Source organism: Aotus nancymaae, unplaced genomic scaffold (assembly GCF_030222135.1).
Source record: "Aotus nancymaae isolate 86718 unplaced genomic scaffold, 86718_ANA_hifiasm-v0.15.2.pri h1tg000003l, whole genome shotgun sequence".
Classification (NCBI taxonomy): Eukaryota; Metazoa; Chordata; class Mammalia; order Primates; family Aotidae; genus Aotus; species Aotus nancymaae.
The window spans coordinates 35055740-35069671 of NW_026988414.1; the positions used below are offsets into that span (position 1 = coordinate 35055740).

General features: G+C 40.3%; 1 protein-coding gene across 6 annotated transcripts in view; it reads right to left on the reverse strand.

The window, feature by feature from the left end:
• Positions 1-13932, reverse strand: part of FRMPD1 (FERM and PDZ domain containing 1) — a 90220-nt gene that overhangs the window by 41014 nt on the left and 35274 nt on the right. For 4 of the 6 annotated variants that reach the window (XM_021671512.2, XM_012463404.2, XM_012463402.2 and 1 more), the window contains 2 exons: positions 2298-2455; positions 1366-1468 (listed from right to left, as the gene is read on the reverse strand). The exons of 1 other annotated variant lie outside the window; for it this stretch is intronic. In XM_021671512.2, coding sequence (XP_021527187.2) covers positions 1366-1468; positions 2298-2455 — 261 coding nt within the window. The remainder of the gene's footprint in view (positions 1-1365; positions 1469-2297; positions 2456-13932) is intronic. One more of the 6 variants, XM_012463405.2, reaches the window with a different exon arrangement.

Below are 13932 nucleotides of genomic sequence, written 5' to 3' on the forward strand. Positions count from 1 at the left end.
GGGGAGAATCAAATCACACTGAAACATGCTGTGCTGGCATTCAAGACCCTCTATCATCTGGACTTCACTTCCTAGAACTTTTCTCCAGGCAAACTGAACTGCTCAGCAGCCCCTACTCCCACCCTGTTGCTCTGCTTACTCCTTTGCCTGAATCACCCTTCACCTCCATCTTTTGGACCAAATTTTACCCAGCATTAAAGACACAACTGAAATATTTCTGGGCCCTTCTCTGTTTTGTCAATCTACAATTTCTGAGCAAGTTGGAGGACTCTCCAGCATTTACAGCATATTTCCTCGGCTTTTCTTTTTTCTTTTTTTTTGAGACAGAGTCTCACTCTGTTGCCCAGGCTGGAGTACAGTGGTACGATCTTGGCTCACTGCAACCTCTGCCTCCCAAGTTCAAGAGATTCTCCTGTCTCAGCCACCTGAATAGCTTGGAGGGGAAGACCACTTGAGCCCAAGAGTTTGAGACCAGCCTGGGCAACATAGCAAGACCCCAGCTCAAAAAAGGGAAAAAAACAAATTAATACCACCCAAAAGCCAGATAAGCGATTCATAAAAAAGCACAAACTGAACTACATATATAACTTCAAGTTAGCTTTCACCTACCTCTACTTCTCTCCTCTCTGTATATTAGCCATTAGAACAATGTTGAGTAAAAAATTTAAAAGCCAAAGCTTGCATGTGGCCATAAAACGTCTGCTTGTCCTCTTTACTCCTATCAATGGCACTCCTCCATCTTAAAGTCTGGGCTGGCTAATTCCCAGCACTAACCATAGTCACTCATTGAACTGAGCACCCATTGTGCCCTGGTCTCAAGAAATCATTGTCTAGGTAGAAAGCAAGGCATTTCCATAAGTCACAATGACACGAGGCAGAAGGTTTGGAGGTGCTACATCAATGAAACTACATATATGCCAACCAGGATGCACCTGCAATTACATTTAAGAAGAGATATCAAGAGGGATAAAGAACAGATCTGGTACCAATTTAGTTCAATCTTTGGCATATGTTACAATGTGCCTACAAACCCTTAGAGGATAGGGGCTATGTGTTATTTATGATCATTACATTCCTGCAGTGCCCAGTACAGTGTCTTGGGCATAGCAGGGGTTTGACAAATATTGCACTCTGTGCCTCCCATGCTCTTTTGTAGGCAAGTGAGAGAGAGTGGACTGTAACAACCACCACCAAGAAGCCATCTTAATAGATAGAGTTGGAACTCTAAAACGAGGCTGTCCTTGCTGCTTTAAAATAGACTTTAGCCTTATTAAAATCAGGGGATCAGTTATGGCATTCCTGTTGCCCAACTTTGCTCTTTGATAATCTGTACAATTCTGTAGATGATGGAAGACTATTTAGTACCTGAGAATATCGACTGCGCGTTGCCAGGAAAGGTCTTCAGCAGGCTCATTGTTCATTTGGAGGATCTGATCACCAGGGAAAAGCTTGCCATGAGCAGAGCCTCCTGTTAGACAGAAAATAAGTCATTGGTGCTCATGCCGGGAGGACCCAGACTCCATGTGTAATAGCAGCACAGCAAAAATGACAGCCTGATCCAGTCCCCAGGGGTACTGGCTCACTCCCCCACCTTCGGTCAGGCTTGGGCTCATGCGGGTCCTAATTTTCTTGTTTATAAATCATGGATAATGTACCTATCATCTATCACCAACTTCCAGGGATGTTAGAAGACTGTCCTGAGAAAGGAAACTAGCAGAAACCTTCTAAATCAACAGAGTTGGCCAGTAAATCTACTCCACTCATCTCCAATGAACTCTGGTGTGTGTATGTATGTGTAAATAGAAATTAACACATTTTAACAAATCCCAGATTAACACACCTCAAGTTTGAAAACAAGCACTGGACTTTTCCCATCTGCTCCTCTTCACCCTGGTACAGCCTATATTTCATAAGGTTCAAGTGAAGACAAATCAAGTTTCTATTACTGTCTGACCAGAAAGTCTCCCCAACTAGGAGCATGTGGGGTTCAAAGAGGAGGGCTGGCTTAGCCAGATACTTTCACTGCCCCTGAGACCAGCCAGTGAGTCATGGCTGGGCAAAGCCCTGGCCAAGGCCAGTGGGAGCCTGGGGTTTGGAGCAGCAGGTGCACCGGGGGCTTCCTCCCTCCCAGCATCAAAGTGAGGTGCAAAGCCCAAGACAGAATTAGGAAAGCCTTTTCTAACTTCCTAGGGCAGCCTTTTCTGTATTTTACTATAGGATAGAGAGACCGGGGGAGATTTGGGGCTATTTCCCCTTAAGAAGCCAAACTCCTTTTTCATTTCCCAGTCATCCCCTACCTGCTGTGACAGCCACCACTGTAAGGGGAAGGCTCTCGGAAATGTGAAATCCATAGTCCTGAAGGAGGGCGTCTTTGTCTATCTTTACTGTGTGCCGCACAGGAATGAGGGTCTGAGCTGGGTTCCTGGGGGGCCCATCAGCTGCAGCAACCTTAGCCCTAGAATAGAAGGAATAAGTAAAAAATAATAATAATAATAGAAAAAGAAAGAAAGAAAGAGAAGATTCCAGCTGTTGGTCATGAACTGGGTCAGCCCCAACACTGGAGAAAGATGCAGAGCTAAATAGATATCAACTTGCCTCTTGAAACAAATAAGACACAAACCCCACTAGCAGAACTTAAGGCTGTCCTCTAAAAGAGAAGTCATATTGCCAGGCATTCTTAACGAGCTTATGCTAAATATCTAGAAAGCACCCATGAAGTGCTATGGACACACAGAGAAGGGGGAGAACAGTTTCAACTTTGTAGGGCAGAGAATAGGGAATCAGGGATGCATCTGGCACTTCGAAGAAGTGGCATTTGTACTGCACTGTAAGACATGTCTAGGGTGGACCTATACAGCCCAGATCCTGGCACAGAGAAGATATTCAATAACTGCTCCTAAGTGAATCAATGAATGAATGGATGCACTGACGGAAGGACAGGCAGATGGGCATCCCAGGCAGGACGTATTGCTGGAGTCAGAGGGACAAGAGAGGATAAACATGGATGGTGAACGGAAACAAGCAGTTGTCGGGTTCAGACATTTGACAACGGATCATTTTATAGTAAAATTTTTTTCCTTTGGTGATTTTTTCTTGTTTCTTTATGATGAGTTTTGCTTCCCTTTGAGCTTTGTAAATGCAAGGATTCCAACATAAAATCCTGGATAGCAAGGACTCACTCTGTATCAATCTTTAAAACATGTATGTTCTTTAAAAGCACGAAAGTTCTATTTTCTATCTCTCAAAGAGAGAAACCACAAAGTGAGTTACAAGTTATTCTTCATTTGTCTGTGGCAAATAATTTTTCCTTCTAACAGTCAGTGGTTCTTTCTGAGGAAGGTCAAAGAGTGATGGGATGAGGTGTTTATTGCCATTATAAACAACAGAATTGTGAAGGAGTAACCGCTCTCTTGGGGCTCTGCAGTTAAGGTCTATCATTTATTCTCATCCATTTACCAAACACTGTCAGGAACCCTGCCTAATGCAATAGGCCTTCACTTATCTGAAAATCATCTCTCTCTCATTTATAATGATCTCCAATTTCAACAAGGATCCGGAAATAGGAAAAACAGCCTCACAGAGCCAAATGCAGGGGACAAGCCCAAGTCCAAAGTCTCGTGTACATTATCCACCAAGGAGCTCCGCAGGCCCTGGCTTAGAGCAAATGTAGGCTCTGTATGAACAGACGATCCAGCCCACACAACTTAGAAGCAGAGAGTCTCTCTTCTGGGCCAGCATGCAGGTAATACTGAGCTGAGGCAGCAGAGAGACTCAATGAGAGGAAAGAAACAGAAAACTGAAAATTCACACTGAATAAAACCCATAGCTCTTACTGATTTTTTTTTCATTCTTTCTTTGTCTTTTTCATATTTATTTATTTATTTTAAGATAGGGTCTTACTCTGTCACTCAGGCTACAGTGCAGTGGAACGATCTTGGCTCACTGAAGCCCCCAACTCCTGAGTTCAAGTGGTTCTCATGCCTCAGCCTCCCAAGTAGCTGGGACTACAGGCTCATTCCACCACGTGTGGTTAATTTTTTTGTATTTTTAGTAGAGAAGGTGTTTCACCGTGCTGCCCAGGCTGGTCTCAATCTCCTAAGCTCACGTGCTCTGCCTCCTTGGCCTCCCAAAGTGCTGGAATTACAGGCATGAGCCACCATACCCAGCCTATTCCTGATTTTTTAAAAAACATTTAAAGCTATAAAGAGTCTTCCTAAATGCAATAAATAATACTCTATACTAAAAGTCAAAATTCAACATTTGACATTTCAGGTGTGGTGCCTCACATCTGTAATCCCAGCACTTTGGGAGACCAAGGCTGGCTAATCACTTGAGTCCAGGAGTTCAAGACCAGCCTGGGCAACATGGCAAGACCTTGTTTCTTCTAAAAACACAAAAAAATGGTGGATCCAAGATGGCTGAATAGGAACAGCTCTGGAGTGCAGTTCCCAGCAACAATGCAGAGGGTAAGTGATCACCGCATTTCCAAATGAGTTTTTACTGCCCACAGACAAGGAAATTCCCAGGCTGAAAAGCACCATGAGTTTCCAGCACAGCTGTTTCAGCTGGTGCAGAGGGTCTCAGCACAAAAACTCACAGAAATATGGGCGGCCATTTCAACTGGCTCCTGGAACACCTGGGAGACAGAGCTGCCCATTCAACTGAAAAAAAGGGGGCTAAAACAGGGAGCCAGGTGATCTGGCTCAGGGGATCCCACTTCCACAAAGACCAGCAATCTGAAACACTCTGGATTGAGAGTTTCACAGCAAGTGCAGCTGGACCTGGGATGCTCCAGCTGTGTGGGGGGAAGGGCATCCGCCATTACTGAGGCAGTCTGCCATTACTGAGGCAGACCACCATTACTAAGGCAGTTCTAACTATACCTCTGTAAACAAAACTGCAAGGAAGTTCACATAGCAGCTGGGCAGAGCCCACGGCAGCTCAGCAATGCCTCTGCTCTGGAGTGCATAGTCTGCTGGCAGACTATGACTAGGCTACCTCCTTGCTGGGCAGGGCAGCTTTGAAAAACGGCAGCAGCATGTCAGGAACTTATAAATAAAGCCCAACCTTCCCAGAACAGAGCACCTGGGAAAAAAGGCAGTTATGAGTTCCACTGCAGCAGACTTAAATGTACCTGCCCAGCAGCTCTGAATGGAAGAACAGAGCTTCCAGCACAGCACCTGAGCTCCTATGAGGGTCAGACTGTCTCCTCAAGCAGCTCCCCAACCCCTGTATATCCAAAGAGACACCTCATAGAGAGCTCAGGCTGACATCTGGCGGGTATCCTTCTGAGATGAAGATAATAGAAGAAGAAACTGGCAGCAACCCTTACTGTTTGGTAGTCACTGCAGGTGATCCCCAGGCAAGCAGGGTCTGGAGTGGACCTCCAGCAGTCCTACGGCAGAGGGGCCTGACTGTTAGAAGGAAAACTAAAAAACAGAAAGATATAGCTTCAACATCAACAAAAGTGACATCCACTCAGAGACCCCATCCGAAAGTCACCAACTACAAAGACCACAGGTAGATAAATCCACAAAGATGGGAAGAAACCAGAACAAAAAGGATGAAAACACCAAAAGCCAGAATGCCTCTGCTCCTCCAAGGGATCACAACTCCTCACCAGCAAGGGAACAAAGCTGGATGGAGAATGAGTCTGATGAATTGACAGAAACAGGCTTCAGAAGGTGGGTATAACAAACTTATCTGAGCTAAAAGAACATGTTCTAACCCAATGCAAAGAAACTAAGAACCTTTAAAAAGGTTTGATGAAATGCTAATGAGAATAAACAGCTTAAAGAATATAAATGACTTGATGGAGCTGAAAAACACAACATGAGAACTTCATGAAGCATACACAAGTTTCAATGGCCGAATTGACCAAGCAGAAGAAAGGATATCAGAGATTGAAGATCAACTCAATGAAATAAAACGAGAAGGCAAGATTAGAGAAAAAAGAGAGAAAAGAAATGAACAAAGCCTCCAAGAAATATGGGATTATGTGAAAAGACCTAATCTACGTTTGGTAGGTGTATTTGAATGTGACAGAGAGAATGAATCCAAGCTGGAAAACACTCTTCAGGATATTATCCAACCTAGCAAGGAAGGCCAACATTCAAGTCCAGGAAATACAGAGAACACCACAAAGATATTCCTCAAGAAGAGCAACCCCAAGGCACATAATCATCAGATTCATCAGGGTTGAAATGAAGGAAAAAATGCTAAGGGCAGCCAGAGAGAAAGGTCAGGTTACCCAAAAAGGGAAGCCCATCAGACTTACAGCAGATCTCTCAGCAGAAACCCTACAAGCCAGAAGAGAGTGGGGGCCGATACTCAACATCCTTAAAGAAAAGAGCTTTCAACCTAGAATTTCATATCCAGCCAAATTAAGCTTCATAAGCAAAGGAGAAATAAAATTCTTCACAAACAAGCAATTGCTGAGCGATTTCGTCAACAATAGGCCTGCCTTACAAGAGCTCCTGAAAGAAGCACTAAACATGGAAAGGAACAACCAGTACCAGCCATTCCAAAAAAATACCAAATGGTAAAGAGCATCGATACAATGAAGAAACTGTCAACTAACGGGCAAAACAACCAGCTAGCATCAAAATGGCAGGATCAAATTCACATATAACAATATTAACCTTAAATGTAAATGGGCTAAATGCCCCAATCAAAAGACACAGACTAGCAAATTGGATAAAAAGTCAAAACCTGTTGGTGTGCTGTACCCAGGAAACCCATCTCACATGCAAGGACACACATAGGCTCAAAATAAAGGGATGGAGGGTTTACCAAGCAAATGGAGAGCAAAAAAAAGTAGGAGTTACAATCCTAGTCTCTGATAAAATAGACTTTAAACCAACAAAGATCAAAAGAGACAAAGAAGGGCATTACATAATGGTAAAAGGATCAATGCAACAAGAAGAGCTAATGATCTTAAATATACATGCACCCAACACAGGAGCACCCAGATACATAAAGCAAGTTCTTAATGACCTACAAAGAGACTTAGACTCCCACACAATAATAGTGGGAGACTTTAACACTCTACTGTCAATATTAGACAGATCAATGAGACAGAAAATTAACAAGGATATCCAGAACCTGAACTCAGATCTGGACCAAGTAAACTTAATAGCCATCTACAGAACTCTCCACTCCAATTCCACAGAATATACATTCTTCTCAGCACCACATTGCACCTACTCTAAAATTGACCACATAATTGGAAGTAAATCACTCCTTAGCAAATGCAAAAGAATGGAAATCATAACAAACAGTCTCTCAGACCACAGTGCAATCAAATTAGAACTCAGGATTAAGAAACTAACTCAGAACCACACAACTACATGGAAACTGAACAACTGGCTCTTCAATGTTGACTGGAAAAACAATGAAATGAAGGCAGAGATAAGGATGTTCTTCAAAACCAATGAGAACAAAGACACAACATACCAGAATTCTGGGACACATTTATAGCAGTGTCTAGAGGGAAATTTATAGCAATAAATGCCCACATGAGGAGCAAGGAAAGATCTAATATTGACACCCTATCATCAAAATTGAAAGAGCTAAAGGAGCAAGATCAAAAAAACTCAAGAGCTAGCAGAAGACAAGAAATAACTAAGATTAGAGCAGAAGTGAAGGAGATAGAGACATAAAAAAAACTCTTCAAAAAATCAATAAATCCAGAAGCTGGCTTTTTCAAAAGATCAACAAAATAGACTGCTAGCCAGATCAATAAAAAAGAAAAGAGAGAGAATCAAATAGATGCAATAAAAAACGATTAAGGGGATATCACCACTGATTCCACAGAAATACAAACTACCATCAAAGATTACTACAAACAGCTCTATGCACATAAACCAGTAAACCTGGAAGAAATGGATAAATTCCTGGACACTTGCACCTTCCCAAGCTGAAACCAGGAAGAAGTTGAAACCTTGAATAAACCAATAACAAGGGCTGAAGTTGAGGCAGCAATTAATAGAGTACCAACCAAAAAAAGCCCAGGTCCAGATGGGTTCACAGCCAAATTCTACCAGACATACAAAGAGGAGCTGGTACTACTCCTTCTGAAACTATTCCAAACAATCCCAAAAGAAGGAATCCTTCCCAAATCATTTTATGAGACCAACATCATCCTGATACCAAAACCCAGCAGAGACTCAACAAAAAAAGAAAACTTCAGGCTAATATCCATGATGAACATTGAGGCAAAAATCTTCAATAAACTACTGGCAAGCCGATTGCAATAGCACATCAAAAAAGCTTATCCATCATGATCAAGTAGGCTTTATCCTAGGGATGCAAGGCTGGTTCAACATACGCAAGTCTATAAACATAATTCACCACATAAAGAGAAGCAAAGACAAAAACCACATGATTATCTCAATAGATGCAGAGAAGGCCTTAGACAAAATTCAACAGCCCTTTATGCTAAAACTCTCAATAAAATAGGTATCGATGGAAAGTATCTCAAAATAATAAAAGATATTTACGACAAACCCACAGCTAATATCATACTGAATGGGCAAAAACTGGAAGCATTCCCTTTGAAATCTGGCACTAGACAAGGATGCCCTCTCTCACCACTCCTATTCAATATAGTATTGGAAGTTCTAGCCAGAGCAATCAGGCAAGAAAAAGAAATAAAGGGCATTCAATTAGGAAAGGAGGAAGTTAAATTGTCTCTATTTGCAGATGACATAATTGTATATTTAGAAGACCCTATCGTCTCAGCCCAAAATCTCCTGAAACTGACAAGCAACTTCAGCAAAGTCTCAGGATACAAAATCAATGTGCAGAAATCACAAGCATTCCTATACACCAATAACAGACTAAAAGAGAGCCAAATTAAGGCGAACTCCCATTCACAATTGCTACAAAGAGAATAAAATACCTAGGAATACAACTAACAAAGGATGTAAAGGACTTCTTCAAGGAGAACTACAAACCACTGCTCAATGAAATAAGAGAGGACACAAACAGATGGAAAAATATTCCATGCTTATGGTTAGGAAGAATCAATATTGCAAAAATGGCCATACTGCCCAAAGTAATTTACAGATTCAACACTATCCCCATCAAGCTACCTATGACCCTCTTTGCAGAACTGGAATAAACCACCTTAAACTTCATGTGGAACCAAAAGAGAGCCCGCATAGCCAAGACAATCCTAAGTGAAAAGAACAAAGCTGGAGGCATCACGCTACCTGACTTCAAACTATACTACAAGGCTACAGTAATCAAAACAGCATGGTACTGGTACCAAAACAGAGATACAGACAAATGGAACAGAACAGAGATCTTGGAGGCAACACCACACATCTACAACCATCTGAACTTTGACAAACCGGACAAAAATAAGCAATGGGGAAAGGATTCCCTGTTTAATAAATGGTGTTGGGAAAACTGGCTAGCCATGTGCAGAAAGCAGAAATTGGACTCCTTCCTTACACCTTACACTAAAATTAATTCCAGATGGATTAAAGATTTAAACATAAGACCTAACACCATAAAAACCCTACCAGAAAACCTAGGCAAAACCATTCAGGACATAGGCATAGGCAAAGACTTTATGACTAAAACACCAAAAGCATTGGCAACAAAAGCCAAGATAGACAAATGGGATCTAATTAAACTTAAGAGCTTCTGTACAGCAAAAGAAACAATTATTAGAGTGAACTGGCAACCAACAGAATGGGAAAAATTTTTGCAAGCTACCCATCTGACAAAGGGCTAATATCCAGAATCTACAAAGAACTAAAACAGATTTATAAAAAAAAAACCCATTCAAAAGTGGGTAAAGGATATGAACAGACACTTTTCAAAAGAAAACATATATGAGGCCCACAAACATGAAAAAATGTTCATCATCACTGGTCATTAGAGAAATGCAAATCAAAACCACATTGAGATACCACCTCACTCCAGTTAGAATGGTGATCATTAAAAAATCTGGAGACAACAGATGCTGGAGAGGATGTGGAGAAATAGGAACACTTTTATACTGTTGGTGGGAGTGTAAATTAGTTCAACCATTGTGGAAGATAGTGTAGTGATTCCTCAAGGACCTAGAAATAGAAATTCCATTTGACCCAGCAATCCCATTACTGGGTATACATCCAAAGGATTGTAAATCATTCTATTATAAAGACACATGCACATGTATATTCACTGTGGCACTGTTTACAATAGCAAAGACCTGGAACCAACCCAAATGCCCATCAATGATAGACTGAACAAGGAAAATGTGGCACATATACACTATGGAATACTATGTAGCCATAAAAAATGATGAGTTTGTGTCCCTTGTAGGGACATAGATGAATCTGAAAACGAACATTCTCAGCAAACTGACACAAGAACAGAAAATCAAACACCACATGTTCTAATAAGTGGGTGTTGAACAATGAGAACACATGGACACAGGGAGAGGAGCATCACACACTGGAGTCTGTTGCGGGGGAATAGAGCAGGGACAGCAGAGGATAGGGAGGTTGGGGAGGGATAACATGGGGAGAAATGCTAGATATAGGTGACAGGGGGATAGAGGCAGCAAACCACATTGTCATTTATGTACCTATGCAACAATACTGCATGATCTGCACATGTACCCTAGAACCTAAAGTGCAATAACATATATATGTTAAAAAAAAGAAAAAAGGAAAAAAAAAAGGAAGAAAGAAAAGATACGCAATACTATTAGTCAGTACGGAAAGACAAATTAAGACCTCAGTGAGATATTACTCTGTATTCTTTTTCGTTTTGTTTTGTTTTGAGATGGAATCTCACTCCTGTTGCCCAGGCTGGAGTGCAGTGGTGCAATCTCGGCTCACTGCCACCTCTGCCTCCCAGGTTCAAGCAATTCTCCTGCCTCACCCTCAAGTAGCTGGGGATTACAGGCCTGTGCCACCACACCCGGGTAATTTTTTGTATTTTTAGTAGAGACGGGGTTTCACTGTGTTGGTCAGGCTGGTCTCAAACTCCTGACCCCAGGCGATCCATCTGTCTTGACTTCCCACAGTGCTTGGATTATAGGCATGAGCCACTGCGCCCAGCCTGTATTCTTAGAAAGAGAGAGAAGGTCTTGTTATGTTCCCCAGGCTGGTCTCAAACTCCTGGCCTCAAGCAATCCTCCTGCCTCAGCCTACCAAAATGCTGGGATTATAGGTGTGAGCCACCATGACCGGCACATTCTTTAGAATTGCTTTTTAAAAACCTGACAATGCCTAGTGCTGATGAGGTTGTGGATCCACTGAAAATTTCATACATGCTTCGTGGGAATGCAATGTGGTACCGCCTCTTTAAAAATCGTTTGTCAGTTTCTTATAACATTAAACATACCCTTACTTCATGTTTCATCAGTTTAATTCCTAGGTATTTACCCAAGAGAAATTAAGACTTAATGTTCACATGAAAATTAGTATGCGTATGTTTATAGTGGTTTTATTCATAAATACCAAAAATAAAAAACAGCTCAAGTGTCTTTCAACTGGCACATGGATTTAAAAACAAAACACAGCCACAAAAAGCATTCAGCAATTCATTAAAAGCAGATTAACTGAATGTACATTTGGTGTTAGGCATTCTTGATGAGCGAATGCTAAATATCTGGAAAATCCCAAGAAAGGATTCAAGTAATAAAACTAGTGATGTGTATTAATGTAATTCAGGGGAAGAAGGATTTATTTAAAGAAAAATATATAACTTTCCTTAAAGCAATAAAGGAAAACACAATAATTGGGTTAAAGCTATGCTGGGTTCCTGGATGGAAAGACTAAATATCAAAAAATAAAAGTTCTAAATTAAATATAGATTTAATGTTATAGCAATGAAAAATTCTTCCGGATGAAAAAAAAACTTGACAAATTGATGGTAATAACAGCAATAACAACAACAATGATAACATTTATGAATACTAACTGTATTTTAGGGAGTGATGTAACATACATAAGCATATATATCTCTCACTCAACCCTCAAAATAAACTTGTGAGGTGGATATGATTAGTATTCCTATTTTACAGATGAAAAGACTAAATCTTGTTCCAAGAGACTTTAACTTGCTTAAAGTCACACAGCTGGGAAGCAGGTTTCAAACTGGGGCTACATTCTTCAATAGGTACATTAGCACTACTTCTATAGCAGTGTGATCCAAATGAAGTATACATACCACATACATAAATTTAAGTTTTCTAATAGCTACATGAAAACAGGAAAAAAATAAGCAAAATAAATTTTAATAATACATATTTTATTTAACTCAATATATCAAAATAGTATTATTTCAACATATAATTAATACAGAAATTATTGATGAGAGATTTTGCATTCTTCATATTAAATCTTTGAAATCTAGTGTCTATTTTACACTTACAGTGCATATCAATTTGGACTCTAAATTTTTATTGGAAATACTTAGATTTCAGAAAAGTTACAGCTGAAAAATAAGCACTTCTTTCAGACAAAGGCAAGAATCAAAACTGCATGGTGTAGCTTTCACCAATGAAACTGAATAGAAATTCCAGAAAGTCCTTTAAGTGTTTGCGAGTTTCTTAAAAACTAACCATGGTGTACAACATGATCCAGCAATTCCACTCCTGGGTGTGTACCAGAGAGAAATGAAAATATATGTCCACAAAAACTTGGACATGAAAATTTATAGCAGCATTTTCTGTAACAGTCCAAAAGTAGAAACAACTCAAATGTCCATCAACTAATGACATGGATAAATAAAATACAGTATTCCACAACAACATATTTGGCAATAAAAAGGAATGAAATACAGATACATGCTACAAGATGGATGAATCTGGCTAAGTGAAAGCCAGTCACAAATGACCACATACTGTATGATTCCATTTATGTGAAATATCTAGAACAGACTAATCTATAGAGACAGAAAGTGGATTAGTGATTGTCCAAGGCTTCAGGGAGGGAGGTTTGGGAGGTTTCAGAGTCACTGCTAATAGGCATAGGTTTCTTTTGTGGGGGATGAAAACCTTCCAAAATGGACTTGTGACAGTTGCAGATCTCTGTGATTACACTAAGAACCACTGAATTGTACACTTCAAATGGGTGAATTGTATGGTATTTAAATTATCTATCAATAAAGCAGTTGAAAATAAGTAAATCAAAATAAAATCTTGAAGTGGGGAAAGCTTATAATACAAATATATGAAGAACGGGCATAAATACATAGAGCAGATACCCACGTTTCACATGCTCAAAGCAAGTGAACTGACAGCTCTCACATGAAGAAAGCAAGCTGGCAATTAACACAGAACAGGTACAACCTTATTAAAGAAGTCCAACCGAAAGGGCTATGGAGTACTAGTACGTGTCATATCAAATATAAATACAAATAATAAGACCCAACATGTGCTGGTCCTGAGATTAAGGGATGACAATGTAAATTGGCAATTCAAACTCTCTAGGAAATCACTGGTGAAACTGTAACATGAATTTAAATTTTAAATTTGATCTTCTGTAACCATTTTGATTGGTATTCCTTGAAGTGGTGACCACAAAGGAAAAAATATAGTATTATTCATGCTGGACCATGAGTTCCTAAAAACAAGGGTGGCACCCATTAATCTCCATGTCTCCCATGCCTAGTTAAGTTCTAGAACAGAGTATGATCTCAAGAAACCCTGATTCTTGAGTATTCAAAAATATCAATCACAGTTTTATTTAGAATAGTAGGAAAACTCAAAACAACCCAATAGGAAATAGATAAACCAAACACGACAAAGAATTACCCCAAAGACTCCACATCAAAAAGTGTTATGGGTCTATATGCTTCATACGATGAAACAGCCTAGAAATACCCTTCCAGAGCACCCTGTCAGCTGTGGTTTACCCTTCCTAAGTGAGAGCTGGGATTATTCTGCCCCTAATAATTCCCCTCCACCCACAGAACAAAAGC